The sequence below is a fragment of the Saimiri boliviensis genome, chromosome 10 (genome assembly GCF_048565385.1).
Source record: "Saimiri boliviensis isolate mSaiBol1 chromosome 10, mSaiBol1.pri, whole genome shotgun sequence".
Lineage (NCBI taxonomy): Eukaryota > Metazoa > Chordata > Mammalia > Primates > Cebidae > Saimiri > Saimiri boliviensis.
The window spans coordinates 33,282,939-33,305,805 of NC_133458.1; the positions used below are offsets into that span (position 1 = coordinate 33,282,939).

At 35.9% G+C, this 22,867-nt stretch overlaps 1 protein-coding gene across 1 annotated transcript in view; it reads left to right on the top strand.

The window, feature by feature from the left end:
* Nucleotides 1-19: 19 nt before the first annotated feature.
* Nucleotides 20-22,867, top strand: part of WASL (WASP like actin nucleation promoting factor) — a 67,729-nt gene continuing 44,881 nt past the window's right edge. Inside the window, exon 1 of the mRNA XM_003921031.4 lies at nucleotides 20-466. Coding sequence (XP_003921080.1) covers nucleotides 350-466 — 117 coding nt within the window. The 5' untranslated portion in view covers nucleotides 20-349. The remainder of the gene's footprint in view (nucleotides 467-22,867) is intronic.

Consider the following 22,867-nt stretch of genomic DNA (forward strand, 5'->3'; position numbering starts at 1 on the left):
CCCTGCTGCCATGTTGGATTGTGCGGCCGCCGCCGCCGCTGCGGGAAGGTTGGGGGAGGAGTTGGGAGTTTAGCGCAGTCGCCGGAGTGCGAGGACAACGACCATCCGGCCCTAGCCTGACCGGGCGGGAGCTGGGAGCTCCCTTCTCTCGGCGCGGCCCGAAGGTGGCTCGCTGTCAGCGCCTGCGTCCCTCGACCTCCTCCTCCTCCTCCTCCCCGCGCCGGAGGAGCTGCGAGATGCGGCGCCTCTGACTCCGCTCCTCCCCGCCCCTGTCACTGAGAGGGGGAACGAGCTCTCGTCCACTCGCCGGAGGAGACGGCCCTGGACTCCCAGCCCCGCCGGCGAAACCATGAGCTCCGTCCAGCAGCAGCCGCCACCGCCGCGGAGGGTCACCAACGTGGGGTCCTTGCTGCTCACCCCGCAGGAGAACGAGTCCCTCTTCACTTTCCTCGGCAAGAAATGTGTGGTCAGTGGCCAAGACCCGCGTCGCCACCCCTGACGTTACCTCACGGGCCCGGGCTTGGGGGTCCGGGAAGTGGGAGTGGGGAAGGAGGCGGGAGCCGAGTGGGGAGGGTCCCGCTGTCGGCCAGGCCTCCCGCCGGCCTCGGCCCCAGCCCGGGCCCGGCGTCGGCGCCCTAGCCCTGCTCCCTGGGTGCGAGCCGGGGCGGTCGGGCGCCGCCTTCCCGAGCTGCTGGAGAACAAGGGAGTGTCACCTCCTCAGGCCTGTCCTCCAGCCTGGCCGAGCCTCGGTCCGCGCCCGTGCTGCTGGTTAAAACTTTACTCTCCGGCCACAAGGGGATTTTTTTTTTTTTTGCACGAGCTGCTTGGTCCGAAAAGCTGGGCCCTTGTTCTAGCTCTCACTTCACCTCCTCCTGCTTGATCTGGGGGTACCTTCCTTAACAGTGCCAGGTTTGAGGAGTGGGTAGATCGCGGAAGGAAGGTGGTTTTTAATCTCTCATTAGGATTCCAGGAGGGAATGAAGTCCAGTACAAGATCTTGGGCTCTCTTCGGATTAGAGAGAGGGCAAGAAATGTTACTGCTCTTCGTTGAAGAGAAACAAGATTTATTTCTCCAGCAACCTTGCCTAGACCTGGTTTCTACTCCTTCCCACTGATTTTTTTCCCGCATTGATGGGAGCGGGTGCTGCTCTCCCCGCAGCCATGCGCAGGGAAACCTCAGCCTCTGGTAGTTCTTGGCTTTTGGGGCCGAGAAGGATTCTTAGTTTGGTGCCGTGCGGCCAATTCCAACCCCAGATGGCCGGTTGGGAGCGAGCAGTTCTGCTGTGGGAAGGGGAATGTGTGTTGTTGACGGAAGCATTCATTACATTGGCTGCTGGCACTTCTGGGGGTGGGGAGGTTCTGCTTTGTGGTGTAGGCCTTTTCGGGATCATACTGCGGTGACTGGGTTGAAGTGTGGTTTGTTGAAATACTGGCTGGGTCTCTTTCCACTTTGCTTGCTAGCACCTGCAGAGTATGTGCCACTGGAACCCAGAAAACACGGAAATTTCAACAGAGCAATACCATTTAATAACTTTTTAAAGTAATGTTAGGTATGCCAAACCAGATTTCATCTGCTGCTTTAAGAAGTTAGGATTAGTGAATTTCTGGAAAGTTCTTGGATTAATTGTTAACTTCGTAGGAGTCCACCCTTTGTATTTTGTGCTGTCCGGTTGGAGATTGAATTGTTCCATTCAATTTCAGATTTGTTTCATATTTTCAGAATTTAGACCTTAAGGAACATTGAGTTTATTGATTGGAAGAATGAAACAAGGATAGTGGCTCTAAATGAGAATTTGGGGTAACAACTTTAAAGATAAGCAAGCTCCTCCCCATCCACACACGCTTTTTTCAAGAAATGAGAAAACCGAGCCAGTGAGCCCAAGTCATGCAGCAATTTGTAATGTAACCAGAACTAGAATACCAGGATTCCTCATGTCTAGTCCCTTCCCGTTGTACTTTCCACTACGTCATGTTGGTTTAGAAGGGTATTTTTTTTTCTTGTTCCTGATTTATTTCTAAAAGTGGTGTTAAAGGAATAACCACTTTGCCTTTTTCACCAAAAACTAATACAATTAAAATACTAGATTGTTAACGCACCACTCATGTTTGGGAATGTTCAGTTTAGGAAAATCTCCAGCACTTTGAATGGTAGTTACCTCCAATGAAAAAAAAATTCTGTTGCTGGTTTACTATATTAACTATGTAATCTGTATCAAAAAGGAAGTAGTTTTACTGTGTTCTACATACCAGACACATTAGGCAGGAAGGACATTACATTTATACACAAGTATATTAATTGTTCCTGTGCTTACCTATAGCTTTACTGGTTTCAAAAAAGACAGATGGGGAAAAATATTGTGATAGAGAAAAATGGTATTGCACGTTGCTTAGCATAAGTGGATTGTTGAATAGGCTGTCAGTATTCAGTGCTTAATTTCTTTATGCCATCTTTTATTATCCAACTTTACCTTTTGAATTTCTGTCATTTAAAACTACACTGTTTCCGTTGCCTGCTTTTCTGGGATGAAGTCATTGCAAATATTAATTTTAAAATTTGAAGTCTCTAGTTAATAGTAAAGTAAAAGTGATATTTTAATTTTTAAAATAATCTTTTCCTCCCTTTGCTGATTGTGCAGTTTGTTTGTTTGTTTTTTCTTGTTGTTGTTTAAAACATTACTGAAATACATTGTCTCATAATTAATCCAGTAATAAAGTTTACAGGTCAGACTAAATGTGTTAGGCAGAAGTATACTCAAAGGTCTATCTAAGAATTCAAGAACTAAAACAGAAGTAGTTATAGTCAGAGCTTTGGAGGAGCTTCATTTCTTCTTTCATTCAAGAAACATTTATTGACTAAATATTGAGGTCAAAATCTGGAAGGGCTGATAATTGTCTTCAGGGAGCTTCCTATGTCTAAAAAAGGAAATGTGTAAACAGAAAAATAAGTCAGTGCTTCAGAGTGATATGTAAGAGGCTACTCGTTACAATAGAAAATGCCGTGGCTTTGTAATCAGCAAATGTGGGTTCAAACTGGGGGTCACTTGGGACAAGTTTCTTAAGCTTCCTGTCCTAGATTTGGTTTTCTCGTCTGTAAAACAAGGATGCTTTCTCATGGGGTAGTTGTGTGGATTAAGACTGTGTGTAAATGTATGGAAACTATTTTTATAAAGGTTTAGAGGATTGAAGGAGAGAATGGTGGGAGAGAGGATGAGTAAAAGCTTTTTAGAATGGATCGTAACTGAATATTTATATTAACAGGTACTCCCCAGGTTGATGAGAGGTACGAAACAGCTTGAAAAATTAGGAAAAGTTTGTTAGGGAGCAAGGAGGGCTTCTTGGGCTGTCAGATTTAGGTATGCATTGGAATCATAGTAGAGATTATGAGAAATGCGTATATCTAGGCCCAATTCCTAGATAATACTCAGAATCACTGGGTCTGAGGCGAAGCTTGGCCATGTCTATCTTCAGCAAACTTGACAGAAGATTCTAAAGTATGTCACAGTTTGAAAACCACTGCTGAAGTCCACGTTGTCTGATAGGATAATCCTTGAGCACGCTGGAAATTAATAGATTTTCCTTCAATTTTTGGTCTATACTTCGCATATTGAAGCTAAATTAAGTTAAACCAAATACTTTAAGTATAGCATTTCTCTGACCTCTTAAGATCTCAGTGTACATTTCACAACTAAGAAGGAGATACAGTTGAGGAAGTATTGCACTATTTAATGGGTACTCACGAGATCGTATTTGACTTAGAAAGTTTTCAGGGGAAAGGTGGAGGCAGTATAGAAGGTGGATTGAGGATTGTGAGGGAAAGACAAAGGAAATCAGATAGTTGTTTTATAGTTGTACCAGTGAAATATGATGAGGTCCCGAATTAAGAGAGTGCTTTGGGAATTCAAGGACAATTAAAGTCTCCAGCAGAAATTAGTCCCAGTTATATATAGAAGGTGAGGGAAGGTAATTTCAATAAAGGCAGACATTATAACCGCAACAGAAAAAGTACACAGAAACATAATTTTTATTCTCATTCGCTGCAAATATGCCTAAATGCTAATGAGACTCTGGATTGGTGATTGGCTTCATGGAGGAGTAAGCCTATTGTTTTACTGCAGTTTCTAAAAATATATTTTGTGAAAATTGAGGTTTCATTGTAATATGTAAATATATGATAAGTACTTTTATACAAATAGTTCTGATACCATTCATTAGCTGATAGTATTATGGGAGCAAATTTAAGAAGGTTATAAACAAGGTTACTAAGTTAGATCTGTTGTCTTTCATGTAGTGTGATACAATTAATTTTATATGAAGAATTTGTGCAATCTTGCTAAGTGGAGTTCAACATATATAGTCCTGAATAAGTGACAGACTAAGGATTAGGAAAAAATAAAGCATTAAACTATGCCTCTACAGCCATCTCTGGTCTATATGTATTTGAGTTGTTACTAACCATTATCTTTCCCTGCCGCACTCACCTGGTTTGTTGATTTTCTAGATTTAGTGATACTTAAGCCATTTTATTAATCAACTTTAATCTTTATATCCTTTAATTCCTCAGCACTTATTTTAACTTGCTTATTTTCTTTAGTTCCCCTCCCCCACTTTATATATAATTCTTGGAGATAGACTTTATGCCTTTTTAGTCTTCTATAATTTTCATAACTTCTAGCACACAGATCAGTAAATACTTATTGATTAAATAATTATAAATGCTCACTTGTTTATTTTTTAGGAACTGATTCTGCATTTTTCATTGTTTGATCAGGTTATTAAGACCTTCAGTTTGTAATGCACATGGTATCTGGACTTTAGTCTTCATTTATTAAGCAACCAAAGTGGTTTAATTCTTTTTGCTGAACGAATCTAGGTGCTAATAGTTGTCTAACAGTGGTTTCTGTTCTAAATCAGACCATTTGGATAGGGATTCGTAAATAGGCATAGAGGGGAAGACATGCATAGAGGGATCATTGTATTATTGATGATGGCCTGAGTAAGGCACCACTGGTGGAAGGTTTGGGCTGGGTATATATTTCACCTTGAGTAGTAAGGAAAGATAAAAGTTAAAATTCACTGGATTTGGAATATACAAAGATGAAAAGATAAACTTGTCTGGTATAGAACAAAAAGATTAGCACAAAAATGTATGTGATGCAAGGTAGCTGTAAGCACAAGAAGAGATTCAGGAGCATTCAACAGGGTTGGATTATGAATTTTGTTTCTGGTTATTCTTAGCTCTGTAAGATAGGAACATTTCTTAACTAGTCTCAGCCTTCATGTCCAGATTTGTAAAGTGGGCTTAGTAAAGGATTTCTAAGAGTAATACAATAATTATGGAAAGTGCTTAGAGTTCATAACACAAAGTATTCTGGGAGTTTGGAGGCGTATCTGAAAGGAAGTTGTTATTAATACTATCCAGTGCTTAGTTTAGGTTTTCTGTTATTGTCAGGGAGGATTTAGAGTAAAATTTTCAACTCTATATTGTATTTGTTTTGACTTAGGTTCATTATTTCTAACAATTTTAAAGTCAGTTAATTGTAGAGTGTATAAATTAAAAGATTAAAAGTTGAGGAGAAGCTTGAATATCTCTCTTTGAGAGTGGGCAGCCTGAGAGGAAGAAAGGGGTCCTGGTGAAAAAGTTAGGAGGTCTTGTATTTTAGTCCATGCTCTGTTACCATAAATTGTGAATGTGAACAGGAATTTTTGCGTTCCTTTTTCTTTCTGTTGTCCAGGCTGCAGTGCAGTGGCGCGATCTTGGTTCACTGCAACCTCTTCTAGTGGGGCATACCTGTAGCACTAGCTACTTGGGAAACTGAGATGATTCTCCCGCCTCAGCCTCCCAAGTAGCTGGTGCTACAGGCATGTGCCACTAACCCCTGGCTAATTTTTATATTTTTAGTAGAGACAGGGTTTCACTGGCCAGGCTGGTCTTGAACTCCTGACCTCAGGTGATCTGCCCTCCGGGGTCTTCCAAAGTGCTGGGAATACCAGCGTAAGCCACCGCGCCCAGCCATCTCTGCCTTCCTGAACTTCACTTTTCTAATTTGAAAATGAAGGGTTGGCCAAGATAATTCCAGTCTTCTCAGCTTTAATATTTAAACAGTTTGACTATTCTAGATGGCAGGGACTCTACCAGGGAAAGGACAGCCCTAATGTTAAGAGACAAAGATAGCATATGTCTAAGCAAAATATAGATAATCCCAAATTATTTCATTGAAAACTCCTATTTTTAATTCAGCTTTTTAAATAGTCATTTCACTTTTAAAACACCAAGGTGAACAGAATTAAAAGGCATTAGTAATAGAATTATCAACTCTTAGCTAACTTAGAATTATTATTTGTAATTATAATGTATTTTGGGTTATTAGAAGCTACTTTTTTGATTAAGATGGGAGTTATTTTTAAGACTTTCTCTTTTGTTAACCAATTCCATCTAGAATCCTAATTCTAGATGAAATTGTGTTAGTGATGTTATAGGTGTTACATGTTGCAGCTTATTTTCCAGTATTACAAAAATAGGTTTTTAGTTTAAGTGGTAGAGTTACTAGTTATAGTGAATTGACTTGACTTGGTTGTTTTAGAGACTGATTCAAAATTGAGGTTACTATGTGGATTCATTCATGTGATTAAAATAATCTTTGCTTTTTAAAAAAAAATTTAATGTACAGGACAACGTGCTAGAATTATGACTTATTATATTAGTGAATTTTGTGTTCCTGAAGCAGCATACCAGAGACAATAGAACCTTTGACAGAACTTTTCTGAAACCTAAGTGAATGTGTAAATTAGGCAGCCTTTTAAGATGCCAAGGGCTAGGTTTTGTCTTTTACTCTCTTCCTTGCTTACTCAACTTCTGTTCTTGCTGTGCTTTGGATATTAGAAAGCACATTTCTTAGGAAAGATGTGGTTGGGCCCTCTGAGCAGTGTCCCATATACCAAGTTCTGCCAGTCACTGTTTGGCATCTCTCTGTTGTGGACAGTTGTAGGGATTTTATTTAAAATACAGTATTGTTTTAAAAAGTTATCTTTTACTTAATGTAAAAATTGTATCTATAAGTAATATAAAATTTTAGAGTATAGAAATAAAGTCTTGATTAGAAAGTAGATTTGATTAGGACATTCAAGATTCCTCATAACGTGTAGAATTGGAGCTGCTTAAGCATTGGCCGAAGTACAGAGGAGCCGGGTTCTACTTGTTTCGCTGCTGAGCCACACTCCTACCGTGTATATCAGTATTCTGGTCTTCTATAGGAAGATTTTCTAAAAGTCTTTATAAAAATTGGTAAGATCAACATTTTCCAAAGGAAACACATGTTTGTAGTAGCCTCGTTTATTTCACTTTTGTCCATATCCTATAGATTTTTAAAATAAATCATCTTAATTGAAATGATGGTAGCCCATTCTATTTTTGAGTAGAAATATTTTAAAAGAGCAGATAGGAGTTGAGCTTTGTTATAAGTTATTCTGTCTGGAAGTCATAGCTTTATTAATAGTGTTCACTGTTACTATAAAGGTTCTAGAAACAAAACAAGTTTATACATTCTTAATCACAGTAATAGACTATACATTGTTAACTATAAATATAATTCTTATTGGTCACCTAGTATTGTTGATGGATTCTTGGAAACTGTGACTTTAGGTAAAACACAACACATAATGAAACCAGTTTTACCACAGGGTAATTTATATAAATAAGAGTTAAGTTTCTATAGCATATTTATGGTCACAGATGTATCACCAAACTTCTAAATAAGGCCAAAAACACTTCTAATATTATTTATTGAAATAAATGTGAGTTGTAGCACATTTAAGAAAGTAATAAAAACAAAATAATTATTTACCCAGTTACTTCACTTAAGTCTCGGGTAGCTAGAGCCTATCCTGGCAGCTCAGGTTACAAGGCAAGAACCAGTCCTGGACAAGACATCATCCCGTCGCAGGTGCACTCACACATAACACCCACACTCACTCATCCTGGGATAATGTAGACACACCAGTGAAACTTATGTGCATGTTTTTGGGATGTGGGAGGAAATCCTAGTACCCATAGAACCCATATAGATGTGGGGAGTAACTGCAGACTCCACACAGACAGTGGCCCCAGCTGGAAATGGACTTTTTTTTTTCTTCATCAAAGGAAAATTATGGGCTGGGTGTGGTGGTTCACACCTTTAACTTCAGTGCTTTGTGAGGCTGAGGCAGGAAGATCACTTGGAGCCAGGAGTTTGAGACCAGCATGGGCAACATAGACCTAATCTGTACAAGAAAAAGTAGCTGGTTAGTGGTGGCTCATGCCTGTAGTCCCAGCTACTCTAGAAGCTGATGCAGGAAGTTCACTTGAGCCCAGGAATTCAGGGATGCAGTAAGCCATGATAATAGCATGGCATTCCAACATGGGCAACAGAGCAAGACCTGTTCTCTAAAAAAAAAATAAAAAAAAAAAAGTTATGGTGAAAGGACATTGAATGAAATGACATTGAACAAAAGGATGTTATTTGAGCATCTGCTGTATTAAGTATTTAGTAATTAGAAGACATTTGGCATACTTAATCATATTCATAAATACAGTATAATACAAAATAAATCTTATTTATTGCATCTATGTTAGTAGTTTCAGAAGTATTAAGAGATTTATAGTGATATAATAGCATATAGCAGAGTAAAATTAATTAGAAAACATTTTCTCTTTGGAGTGAATGCATGGTAGAGGAATTGTAACCCTTTTTTAAAGAGACTAATTAGTTAAATGTAGAGTAACGTTGAAGAGGTAAATCAGAAAAGCCCCTTACACAAATGTGATCAAATGAAATATATATATAAAAGATAATATATATATGTCTGACATATATATGACTTAATCAGCTTCTTTACTAATACATAAATGGATGCATAAACTAGTTAGAAACTAAAATAATTTTTATTAGTAAAACATAATCAAGTCTTGAGGACTTTACTGAGTATATAACAACCCCCAGTATCTTGGAATATGAGGGAGTGGTAAGGAAAATCCAGGCTTTATCCCCTCAGTTATTCACTGTATAGCTGAGGAAGACAAAAATTAGGCACAAAAAGATAATATGCTGTAAACTAGCTGTAACACGCACGCACACACACACACACACACACACACACACACACACACAATTTGAGTAATAGTATATCATTGTGGGACTTGAATATAAAGACCTTAAATAGCCTGTAGAATTGATGTCAGATAAAAGGTAGCAACTTATCAGGTACAGATTCTCTACTACTTATACAAATTATGTCCTGATTAACCTATTGTAAGTTGAAAATACTGTTGTCAAAAATGCATTTAACACACCTAACCTACCAAGCATTATAGCTTAGCCTAGCTTTCCTTAAATCTGCTCAGAACATTTACAATAGCCTACACTTGGGCAACATCATGTAACACAAAGCCCGTTTTACAATAAAGTGTTGAATATTTTATATAATTTATTGACTACAGCACTGAAAGCATAAAACTAAATGGTTGCATGGGTACTCAAAGTATAGTTTCTACTGAATACATATTGCTTTCTCACCATTGTAAAGCTGAAAAATTGTGAGTAGAACCATCGTTAGTTGGGGAGTGTTTATATAGGGAAATGTGTAAACCAGGCATCCCCAAACTTTTTATACAGGGGGCCAGTTCACTGTCCCTCAGACCGTTGGAGGACCGCCACATACTGTGCTCCTCTCACTGACCGCCAATGAAAGAGGTGCCCCTTCCTGAAGTGTGGGGGGGGGCCGGATAAATGGCCTCAGGGGGCCACAGTTTGGGGACACCTGGTGTAAACGAAAGTTTGGGATAGAAAATGTGTATAGAATTTTAGGAGGTATTGAGTAGACTGGTTGGCTAGAATTGAGAATGATACTTGCTTGGGAGATAGTGGATGGTAAGTTTGAAGGGCATATGGAGGCTAGATTTTAGATGATCTTTGAACTTCAAATCTTAAGAATTGAATTTTATTCACTAGACAGTAAGGAAATACTAAGATTCCTTCAAAAAATTTCAAGGTAGGAAGGATCTGGAGAAGGGGAAAATTGGAAATTATTATTCACAATAGAAATAATTAATAGTTTAATGTTTACTAAATTTCTTATTTATTGGTTCAGCACATCAGATCTAACTAAGAAACCTGGATCGTGGCAGCTTCTAGAGCAACCTTGTCCAACCTGTGGCCCAGGTCGGCTTTGAAGGTGGCCCAACACAAATTTGTAAACTTTCTTAAAATATAGTGAGATTTTTTTTTCTCATCAGCTAGTGAGAGTGGTGTTAGTGTTAGTGGATTTTGTGTGTGGCCCAAGATAATTCTTCTTCCAGTATGGCCCAGGGAAGCCAAAAGATAGGATACCTCTATAGCAAAAAACAGAGTAAGTCCTTGATCTGTGTATCCATGGCAGATACCAGCAATCACAGCACTTTTTTTCTACTGAGTTAAGACATGGTCTCTGACTATTTATTGTATTCCTAGAGGCAACCACAAGTTCACAATAGATGAAATCTAAGTGTCATTCCAAGGCTAGATAGCAGAAACATTGTGAAGAAAAATTTGGCAATATTTAATTGATTTGTGAATTCTGGATGACAACAGAACCTCATACTAGAAATGACTAGATAATAGAAACCAGAGCTTTGGACTCTGCTGTTGATTATTGCAGCTGTGGGAGTGGAATTAGATCTCTGAAGGTGTCAAGCTCAAGATTACAGAGGGGAACAGTCTTGTTCATGTTTTACCTGACCAGCATTGGAAGAGAATGGCTTTGGCTAAGGAGTTGAAAGTGCTGTTCTCTTTAATTTACTAATAAAAATGGTATACGTATCGTTCAGCAACTTTTTCATTTTTATTAATATATATTTTGTATATTTCCATGTTCGTTTATATATATTGATTGCATCATTTTTATTAATATATTACTACCTCACACCAAGTTATATTTCTGGGTAATTTATTAACCTATATTGATGGGTGTAACAGTTTTCACTGTAGACAGCCTCACACTGTTGAAGACATCTCATTGTTCAATTCATGGTTTTTAGAGAAGTTGAACATCTTTTCGTGGTCTACTGGCCATTTATATTTCTTCTGTGAATTGCCTCTTTTTGTCCTTAGACCAATTTTCTATTGGATTATTTGTCTCTGTTTTAGTGATTTGGAGGAGCACTTTATGTACTAAAGATAATAATTCTATATTGTGGGGATTTTTGGTGGGTTGTCACTTGTCTTTTGACAGGTATTTGTTTTTGGTCATTATACAGGTTTAACAGCTTTTATAGTTACATGTAAACATCTTTTTATTATCATATCAAGTTCCCTGGCTCAGAATTGCAAAAATATTTACTCACATTTTTCTGGTTATATTTTGAATGTTTAATCTTTAATCTTTCTTGAAGTGAATTTGGAAAATGAGTATAACAGAAATTCAGCTTTATATTTTTATAAATGGCTAGTTGTCCCAACACCATTTATTGAACAATTTATTTTCTCCCACTCATATTGAAATGCTACTTTTATAATTTACTAAATTACAGGGACTGTGTAGACCAACCTTTTCCAACCCATGGCCCATGGGCTACACATGGCCCAGGATGGTTTTGAATGCAGCCCCCCCCCCCCCAAATTTTTAAGCAGTCTTAAAAGATTATGAGATTTTTTTTTTTGGCAATTTTTTTAAAGCTCATTAGCTATTTGTTTATTTCTTGGCCAGTATACTGGATTTTCATTAGTGTAGCTTCATAATGATGATAAAATTTGATTTCAGTATGTCTCTTATTAGTCTTCAATATATTCTGGCTATTTTAATATGTATATGCTTAGTGTTTTTTTTAAGGCCTTACCCTCTACCAAAAAAAAAATTGGTTTGATTTGGAATAGCATTGGATTTATAGATTAATTTGGGAAGAATTGACATATTGAGGCTTTCCATTGAAAAACAAGAATTTTTATTTGTCTTGTTTCCTTCTGTAGTTTTGTAATTTTCATATATACTTCCCATTTCTTTAACATTTTTTTGAAATATAAAATAATACCCAGTTACAGTCATGTATCACGTAATGGTGTTTTAGTCAGTGATGGATCACATGAAAGGCCCCATAAGATTACAATCAAGCAGAAAAATCCCCATCGCCCAGTGATGTAGCCTTACCGGCCATTATGCTGTACCCTTCCCATGTATTTTAGTTCTACAAATGTTATAAATTTCATGATACATTTTTATAGTGTTTGCAGTACAGTTTCAGTTATCTTTTAAAGAAATTTAAATAGTAAGGAAAAAACATTATATTTATTCACTTAGTTATCATTTTTGTTACCCTTAATTCATCTGTCTAGATCAAGGTTTTTCTCTGGTATCATTTTCTTTCAATGAGAAGTATTTTTTTCTTTCCTTAATTTAAAATGTTTCTTGTAATGCAGGTCTTCTACTTATAAATTCTTTCAGCTTGATATAACTGAAAAAGTCTAAATTTTACCCCATTTCTTGAAAGACATTTTATCTGGGTATAGAATTATAGGTTGATAGGTTTTTCTTTCTGTTCTTTAAAGATACTACTGCTCCAGTATCTTGTGGTTTACATTATTTCTGACGAGGAATCTGCCATTGTTTTTTTCTTTAATCTTCTGTACATAATGTATCTTTTTTCTCTGTGTTTCTGATTTTTCTCTTTATTACTCATTTGAAGGGATCTGATTATGATGTGCCTCCTTGCAGTTTTCTTATTCTTTATCGTGCTAGATTTTAACTAAGTTCATATCAAGTTTGGTAAATTTTCAGACATAATTTTTTCAAATATCTACTTTTCTTCCCCTGGACATGCTAGACCTGTGTTTCAGATATGTTAGACTCCTTGACGTTGTCCAGTACCTCACTGCTGTATAGGTTTTTTTTCCTCTCTGTCTCCCATTTTTCCTTTTTTGTGTTTCATTTGGATATCATCTGTTGCTATATCCTTAAATTAACAAATATTTTGTCTACAATATCTAATCTGCCATTAAAACTATTCACTGTATTTTTCATTTTAGACATCGTAGTTTTCATTTCTAGAAGTTTAATTTGGGTGTTTTTAAAATATATGTTCAGTGTTTCCTCTAGCTACATTTTTAAATATATGGACTACAGATACAACAACTGTTCTAATCTCCTGTCTGCTATCATCTGAGTTAGTTTTTGTTTTATTCCTTTGTTCACTATGGGTCATATTTTCCTGTTTTTTTGTTTGTTTTGCATGTTTGTCAATTTTTGATTGAATGCCTGATTTTGTAAAATTTACCTTAACTTTTTTGATCAGTCTTGAATTTTTGATAGTAGGAAGGTTTTTTTTTAAATTAATTTTCCATGAGGTCATTTCTATGATTGCTAATTGATCTATTTTAATAGCAGCCTTCTGTTCTATTGTGTTTTTTATAATAACAATTAAATATTTCTGAAGATACAAATTAATTTTTTAAAATTTCTGTTGAATTTTTGTTTTTGTCTTTGTCAGTGTCACTTACATTGTATTCATTGTAGTCCCTCTGCTCTTTGCTCCTGGTTTATTTTCATATTTGAAGGACTGCTTGCACAATATAGGCAGCTGGCTTGCATTTAAAAAAAAAATAAAATAGACTTATTTTTTAGAGCAGTTTTACATTTGCAGGAGCATTGTGCAGAAAGTCCAAAGGGTTCATACTGTCTCCTTCCCTACTCGCTCTTCAGTTTCTCCTATTAATAACATTTTGTATTAGGTAAATTTGTTAGAATTGATGATCCAGTATGGATACATTATTATTAAGTAAAGTCCATAGTTTACATTAGTTTTAACTCTTTGTATTGTATAGATTATTGGGTTTTGGCTTCACAAGTACATAGCATCGTGTTTACCATTATAGTGACATACCAGAATAGTTTATCTGCCCTAAAAATACCTCGTGCTGCACTTACTCCTCCTCCTCTTTTAAAAAAACATAATTTATAGTTTTGCCTTTTCCAGAATGTCATGTAGTTGGGATCAGACAGTATGTATCCTTTACAGACTGGCTGACTGGCTCCCTGTTCCTGTTGCACATTCACACCAGCATTTGGTTTTACCAGTATTTTGGATTTTTAGTTATTTTAATAGTTTTGCTGTCCTATCTCATTGCTTTTGCAATTCCCTAATGCCATATGATATTGACAATCTTTTCATATGACTATTTGCCATCTGTATATCTTCTTTGCTAAGATTTCCAGGTCCTTTGTCCAATTTTTTATTGGGTTTGTTTATGTCTTAGTGGTGAGTTTTAAGAGTTGTTTGTCTGTTTCAGAATCAATTCCTCTATCAGCTGTGTTTTGCATGTATTTTTCTCCCAGTCTGTGGCTTGCCTTTTCATTCTTTTCTTAGTGTCTTTGACAGAAAGGAAGTTTTTAATTTTAGTGAAGTTCAATTCATGAGCTTTTTCTTTCATATATCACGTTTTTGGTATTGTATCTAAAAAGTCATCACTGACCCCAAGGTCACCCAGGTTTTGTTTTACGTTCTCTTCTAGAACTTTTATAGTTTTGCAATTGATACCTAGATCTTTAATCCATTTTGAGTTAATTGCTGTGTAAGATGTAAGGTCAGTGCCTGGATTTGATTTTTTTTTTTTTTTTTTGCACGTAATGTCTAGCTTTTTACCAGTTATTAAGAAGATTATTATCAGTTATTGGATTGCCTTTGCTCCTTTGTTAAAGATCATTTGACTGCATTTGTATGGGTCTACTTCTGGGCCACCAGTCTGTTTTGTTTTCTCAACAAGTCCAAACTGCCTTGATCACTGTAGCTTTATAGTAAGTCTTGAAGACAGGTAGTGTCAGTCCTCTGATGTTCTTCTTATTCTTCAGCATAAGACTCTTATTCTGAGTCTTTTTCCTTTCCCTATCTTTCAGTTTTTTGATATCCACAAAATAACTTACTAGGATTTTGACTGGAGTTCTATTGAATCTATAGATCCATTTGTGGAAAATTGACGTTTGAGCAGTATTTTTCCTTTGTGAACCTGCAATATCTCTTGTTTAGGTCATCTTTTATTTCTTTTATCAAAATTTTGTAGTCATGTAGATCTTCTACTTTTTAGATTTATAGAGAAGTATTTCCTTTTGTTGGTACTAATACAAGTGGTGCTGTTTTTACTTTCAGATATTAGTTGTTCATTGCTGGTACACAGGAAAGCAAATGATTTTGTATGTTAACCTTGTATCCTACAAACTTACTTTATATAAAAGCTTGTTAGTTCCCACAAATTTTTTGTTTCTTTGATTCTTTAGGATTTTCTCCATGGATAATTGTGTCGTCTGCAAACAAAGACAGTTTTATTTCTTCCTTCTCAATCTGCATACCATTTATTTTATTGTGTTGCATTAGCTAGAACTTCTAGAATTATATGGAATAGAGTGGTGAGAGGAAATATTTTTACTTTGTTTCCAGTATTAGGGAAGAAAAATCTACTTTTTCTCTATTAGTATAAGGTTAGCTACAGGTTATTTATGGATATGCTTTATCAAGTTGAAGAAGTTTCCTGCTATTCTTGAGTTGTTGTTGTTGTTTTTTTTTTTTTTAATGAATGGGTATTGGGTTTTGTCAGATGCTTTTACTGTATCTGTTCATATGATCATTTGGATTTTCTTTAGCCTATTGATAGGATAGGTTGCATTGGTTGATTTTTGAATGTTAAGCCAACATTGCATACCTGAAATAAATTTCACTTAGTTTTGATGTATAATTATTCTTATATATTGTTGGGTTTAATTTGCTAATATATTGTTGATTTTTTTTTTCCCTTTTGTTCATGAGAGATACGGTTTGCAATTTTCCCTTTTTGTTAAGTCTTTGTCTGGTGTTGGTATTAGCTTAATACTGGCTTTACAAAACAGTTACGAAGTAGTCCTTCTGCTTCCATTTCTAGAAGAGACTGTAGATAATTTGTTTCATGTATTCCTTATATTTTTTAGAAGAATTCACCAGTGAAACTGTCTGCTCTGGTGTTTTTTGCTTTGGAAAGTTGTTAATAAATAATTCAATTTTTAAATAGTCATAAGCCTATTCAGATTGTCTAATTCTTGTGTAAATTTTGATAGATTGTGTCTTTCCAGGAATTGGCCCATTTATTCTAGATTACTAAAATTTATAGGCATAGAGTTTTTCACAGTATTCCTTGTTAGTCTTTTAATATCTGAAGGATCAGTAGTGATAGTCCTCTTCTGCTTTTATATTAGTAATTTGTGTCTTTACTCTTTTTCTTGGTTAAGCTGGTTAGAAGCTTATCAGTTTTATTGACTTTTCATTTATGTATTGATTTCCTATTTTCAGTTGCATTGATTTCTGCTATCATTACTTTTTTCATCTGCTAACTTTGAGTTTAATTTGTTCTTCCTTTTCTAGTTTCCTAAGTTAGATGCTTAGGTTATTGACTTTAGATCCTTTTTCATTTCTAGCACATTTCTATGTTGGCTGCATTGCTCACACTTTCATGAGTTATATTTTCATCTTCATTTAGTTTAGAATATTTTAAAATTTCTCTTGAGACTTCTTTGACTCATGAGTTACTTAGAAGTGTGTTTAGAAATATTTCCAAATTTTTCTACTGTCTGTTGCTAATTTATAGTTTTATTCTATTACGGTCTGAGAGCATACTTTGTATGATTTTTATTCTTTTTTTTTTTTTTTGAGACGGAGTTTCGCCCTTGTTACCCAGGCTGGAGTGCAATGGCGTGATCTTGGCTCACCACAACCTCTGCCTCCTGGGTTCAGGCAATTCTTCTGCCTCAGCCTCCTGAGTAGCTGGAATTACAGGCACGCACCACCACGCCTAGCTAATTTATTGTATTTTTAGTAGAGACAGGGTTTCACCATGTTGACCAGGATGGTCTCAATCTCTTGACCTCGTGATCCACCCGCCTCGGCCTCCCAAAGTGCTAGGATTACAGGCTTGAGCCACCGCGCCCGGCGATTTTTATTCTTTTAAATTTGTTAAGGTGTGTTTTATGGCCCAGAATAGGGTCTGTCTTGGTGATTGTTCCATATGTGCTTGAGAAGAATGTGTATTATGCTGTTGTTAGATGCTGCATTCTGTGTGTCAACTGGATACAGTTGATTGGTGCTGCGTAGTTCAATGCTATCCTTCCTGATTTTTTGCCCACTTGTCAATTACTGATAGAGGGGTGTTGAAGTTTCTAACTAAAATAGAGAATCTAACTATATTTGTCCTTGTAGTTTTATGGGCTTTTGCCTCATGTATTTTGGCACTCTATTATGTTAGCTGCATGCATATTACCAATTGTTATGTCTTTTTGTATAATTGACCCTTTTATCATTATGTAGTGTCCCTTTTTATCCTTGATACATGTGTATGTGTGTGTATACATATTTACTCTGAAGCATACTTTGCCTGAAATTAATACAGCTGCTCCAGCTTTCTTTCAATTAGTGTTAGCATGGTGTATCTTTCTCTATCCCTTTGCTATTAATTTATCTGTGTGTCTTTATATTTATAATGGTTGTCTTCATTGAGTACACATGGATGCAAAGAAGGGAACAAACAACAGACACCAAGGCCTATTTGAGGAGGGCTGGGGGGGGTGGGAGAAGGATGAAGATTTAAAAACTACCAATGGGTTACTATGCTGATTACCTGGGTAACAATTACCTGTACACCAAACCCCTGTGACATGCAGTTTACCCATGTAACAAACCTACACATGTATTCCCTGAACCTAAAATAAAGTTAAAGTAATAAAATAGTTTCCTTGTGGATGATATAGAATTGGGTTGTTATTTTTTGACTCATTTTGACAGTCTTCTTTTAATTGGTGTATTTAGACCATTCACATATAATTATTGATAGTTGAATCAATATCAACTATAACTATTTTTGTTGTCCTTGCTCTTTTTATTCTTCTTCTGCTCTTAGGTTTTAATTGAGCATTTTATATGTTTGCATTGTCTCTCTTTTCCTGACAGCAGTTATACTTAGGTTTAACATTTTTTAAGTGGTTACCCTGTAATTTGCAATATGTATGTACAACTAATCTTTATCTATTTTCAAATTATACTGTAGTGTTTTGTGGATAGTGGAAGTATCTTAGTACAGAATATTCCCATTTTCTTCCTCCCATCCCTTATAACATTGCTGTCTTTAATTTTATTTATCTAAAAGCTATAATTACTGAATGCATTGTTGCTATTGCTATTTTAATCAAATTGATCTACTAGATCAATTAAAAAGAAAAAAGTATTTACTATTTATCCCTTCTCTAAAAATATTTTTTTCTGCATGTATATTCAAGTTTCTGACCTCTATCATTTTCTTTCACTAAAAAATTTTAAACATTTCTTGCTAGGCATATCAGTAACAAATTTCCTCAATTTTCATTTGAAAAATTATTTCTCCTTTATGTTTGAAGGATAATTTTGCTGGATACAGAATTTTAGGTTGTATTTTTTTCTTCAACATTTTAAATATTTTACTTCACTCTTTCACTACACTCTGTCCTCATTTGCATGACATCTAAAGAGAAGTCCAATGTAATTCTTTTTCCTCCACAGGAGAAGAAAATTTCCTTCCATAGGAGTTTTTAGGTTTATTGAAGGCATACAGAATGAATCTTAACATTTTGAGCCTTGTTTAATGTACCTAATTATTATCTTTTTCCTATTTTGAGAAATAGCTAGGAAAGTTGGAGAAGCTTTTAACTTTATTTTATTAAACATACACCAAATGATCATAATCTCATATTAAGAGAGCTCAATGGTTATAGAATATTCAGTAATTATTTATTGAATTTAACTGTCATAAATTCATTGTTAGAAAACCTAGAAATTAGTGATTGGCTTCATGTATACACCCACATACATATCTGTGGAAGACTTATTTTAGTGCTACACTGTAGATTGATTTTTATGTTGTTATAGCTCTTTATTCCATAATCTTACATCAACCTGTTCATTTCCAAAAACAATCTTCCATGGAATGCTAGGAAACAGTTTGGAGTAATCCAAAAAATTATATAATACACAGCTGTGAAACTTTGGAAAAAGCTCTGATATCAGTCAAGTGACTTATTTAGAAAATACTGTGTCTTGCTCATTAAAAATATAGTGCTGATTATTAGACTTAATCCTGTACGGTCCAGTATGGTACTTGGTAACCACTAGCCACATGGGCTGTTGAGCAGTTGAAATGTAATTAATTCAAATTGAGATGTTCAGTAACTCTAAAATACACACTGGATTTCTAAGACTTACTGCAAAAAAAAAGTGAACTATTTCATTTAATATTGATTACATGTTGAAATGGTAGAATTTTAATATATTCAGTTAAATAAAATTAATTTCACGTTTTATTTACAAGTTGGGTACAAAAAAATTGAAATTGATTATTGGCTTGCATTATATTTCCAATGGATACTGCAGACTTAAGCAGTGTACAGAGTAATAATGATACAGTACAAATTATCTATAAACCTTATCACCCAGAAATAACACTAACATTTTTGTCCAAATCCCCCTAGGTTTTGTTTTAAATGAATCATTGAATAACTATACATGTATGTACTTACTCTCAGCAAACACACAATCACAGGCATAGACATTATTATTATTATTTCTTTTTTTTTTGAGACGGAGTCTTCAGACAACTAACAGCAGTTATACTTAGGTATAATGGAGTCACCCCGGCTGGAGTGCGGTCACTTGATCTTGGCTCACGGCATCTTCCACCTCCCAGGTTCAAATGAGTCTCCTGCCTCAGCTTCCTGATTAGCAGGGATTACAGGTGCCCACCACCACGCCTGGTTAATTTTTTTGCATTTTTGGTAGAGATGGGGTTTCACTGTATTGGCCAGCCTGGTTTCGAACTCCTGACCTCGTGATCCACCCACCTCGGCCTCCCAAAATGCTGGAATTACAGGTTTGAGCCACTGTGCCCAACTGACATTAATGTTTTATGGACTTTGTTTCTTGTCAGTAAATATACCATAATCAGTGGACACATTGTATGGACTTAGCAATTTCCTAGAGATGAACAGCTGTTGGGTTTTTTTTTTAACCGACCTTTTCTTTTTTTGTACTCCCTAACATAATGTTGGGAGTCCATACGTGCTCTTCATCTGTCTTCAGCAGACTTGATCTGTTTTTTAATGGTAATTCTAAGCAATAAGTTTGCTTAGTTTTAAATTGAATTTTTGCCTTGCCAAATTGCATTTTCCAATAATCTGTACCTTTTATAATGATAGTCTGTGCTTTCTTTGTAGTTTTTTTTTTTTTTTTTCCAGATGAAATTTTGCTCTTGTTTTCCAGGTTGGAGTGCAGTGGCACAATCTCAGTTCACTGCGGCTGTCGCCTCCTGGGTTCAAGCTATTCTCCTGCCTCAGCCTCCCAAGTAGCTGGAATTACAGACATGTGCCACCACACCCAACTAACTTTTGTATTTTTAATAGAGACAGGATTTTACCATGTTGGTCAGGCTGGTCTCGAACTCCTGGCCTCAGGTGAGCCACCTTCCTCGGCCTCCCAAAGTGCTGGGATTACAGGTGTGAGGCACCTCGCCTGACCTTCTTTATAGTTCTTCATATTTGTTTAACATTACCAGTCCCCAGATAATGTTAAACAAATATGTCGGGTTTTTTGTTTTTATATTTAATTCTGTAAAATGCTCTGAATTTTAAAATGTGATCTTTCTGAATGCTGGCTATGCTTTTTAAGAGTCTTAGAAACATCTCAATTTGAAAATAAAAGTGGGTGAATGAGATGATGAATACAGCAGTGTATTTTACAATTAAGCTTTCTTGTCTCCTTTGTAAGTGAGGTACATTTCTTTTCAAATAAAGTAAGGTTACAGTAATATTTATTGTTAATAAGAACTTTCTAATTTAGCTATCATGAAATGAAGTCTGTCAAACATAAGAAGTCATTTGTGTTTGGTGGTTTGCTTTAACACTTCTTTATCTTAACAGTTCTTTTTTCACTTAGAAAATGGTGATATAATTGATGTATAATAAAATACACAGATATTAAATATTTGATGAATTTTGACAAGTGATACACAGTATAACCATATCTCCAAAATAAGGTTTAGAATATTTGTAATACCTCGGAAAGCTCCCTTGGGTCTCTAACCAGCTAGTTTCTTTCTAATACCTGCCTCTCTCCCTTCTTCATCCACCCTTTGCATTCACTTTGTGATTTCTGTCATGATGGCTTAGTTTTGCCTGTACTGGCCTCTTCATTTAACATGTTTTTGAGATTCATCTATGTTATTACACACATGTTCATTCTTTTTTTTATTAGTCGATCAGTATTGGCCATGAATATACCAAAATTTGTCTGTTCTTCTATTAATGGATATTTGAGTTTTTAGTTTTTGACTATTATGAATAAGGCTCCTGTGTTCTTATGTAAGGTTTTGTTGGGGGGGGGGGCACATATTTTTATTTCTTTTGGGCAAATAGCTAAGGAATTATATTGTCATTGGAAAGATAAACGTTTGTTTTTATACGAAACATTCAGATAGTTCTCCAAGTGGTTGTGCAGTCTTTGCACTTCCAACGGTGTATGAGACTTCCCATTGCTCCACATCGCTAACATTTTATGTGGTCAGTCCTTTTGTTTTTGGCCATTTTAGTGGATGTGAAACGGCATCTCAATGTGGCTTTTGATTGTATTTCCTTGGTGGTTAATGGTGTTCTTTCCCTCTCTCATGTGCTTATTGGCCATTTATGTGTCTTTATTTTTTATGTAGCACTTCGGGTTTTTCGCATATAGATTCAGTGGGTTGTTCTTTATTAATGATTTTTGGGGATGCTTTATATATGCTTGACACAAGATTATTGTTAGAGATATGTACTTTAGATATTTTCTCCCAGTCTGTGGCTTGCCTAATTATTATCATCATTATTATTATTGTTTGAGATGAAGTCTCACTCTGTCACCCAAGCTGGAGTGCAATGGTATGATCTCAGCTCACTGCAACCTCTGCCTCCTGGTTCAAGCAGTTCTTCAGTCTCAGCCTCTGGAGCATCTGGGATTACACATGCTACCACACTCTGCTACTTTTTATATTTTTAGTAGAGATGGGGGTTTCACCATGTTGGCCAGCTGATCTTGAACTCCTGACCTCAAGTGATCCCTGTGCCTTGGCCTCCCAAAGTACTGGGATTACAGGCATGAGCCACTGTGCCTGGCCCTAATGATTTTTTTATGATGTTTTTTGATGGGCTGGATTTTTTTAGTTTTGATGAGGACTAATTTATCTTTTTTTTTTTTTTTTTTTTTTTTTTTTTTTTTTTTTTTTTTTTTTTTCCTTTTCTAGGAAATGCATTTGTAGTCTGAGAAATCTTGGTCTATGGCCCAGGGGGTCACAGACACAGTCTTCCTTCTGCTTCTTCTGGGAGCTTTGTGGTTCTAACTTGAGGTTTATGATCCATTTCAAAATTTTTTTTGTGTTATATAAAGTGCAAAAATGGTCATATGAGACGACCATACGAATTTTTCTTTTACAGGTTTATTTTTTCCTTATATAGTTACCCATTTGATACAGCACCATTTGGTAATAAAGCATTATCTTTTGTCATTGAATTAACTTGGAAGCCTTTTTAATAATTTTTGACCTTATACGTTTAGATTTATTTTTGGAGCCTGACCTGTTCCATTAATTTGTTTTTCTATCCTTACATTAATATATTATTGATATGATTATTGTAGATTTATCATAAATCTAAAATCAGGTATGGTGAGTCAACTTTTTTATCATTTCAAGATTGGGCTATTCTAGGTCCTTTCAATTTTTCATGAGTGTTTCAAACTTGTAACAGAAAGTCTACTGGGATTTTGATTAGGATTGTGTTGATCTAGTGATCAATTTGGACAC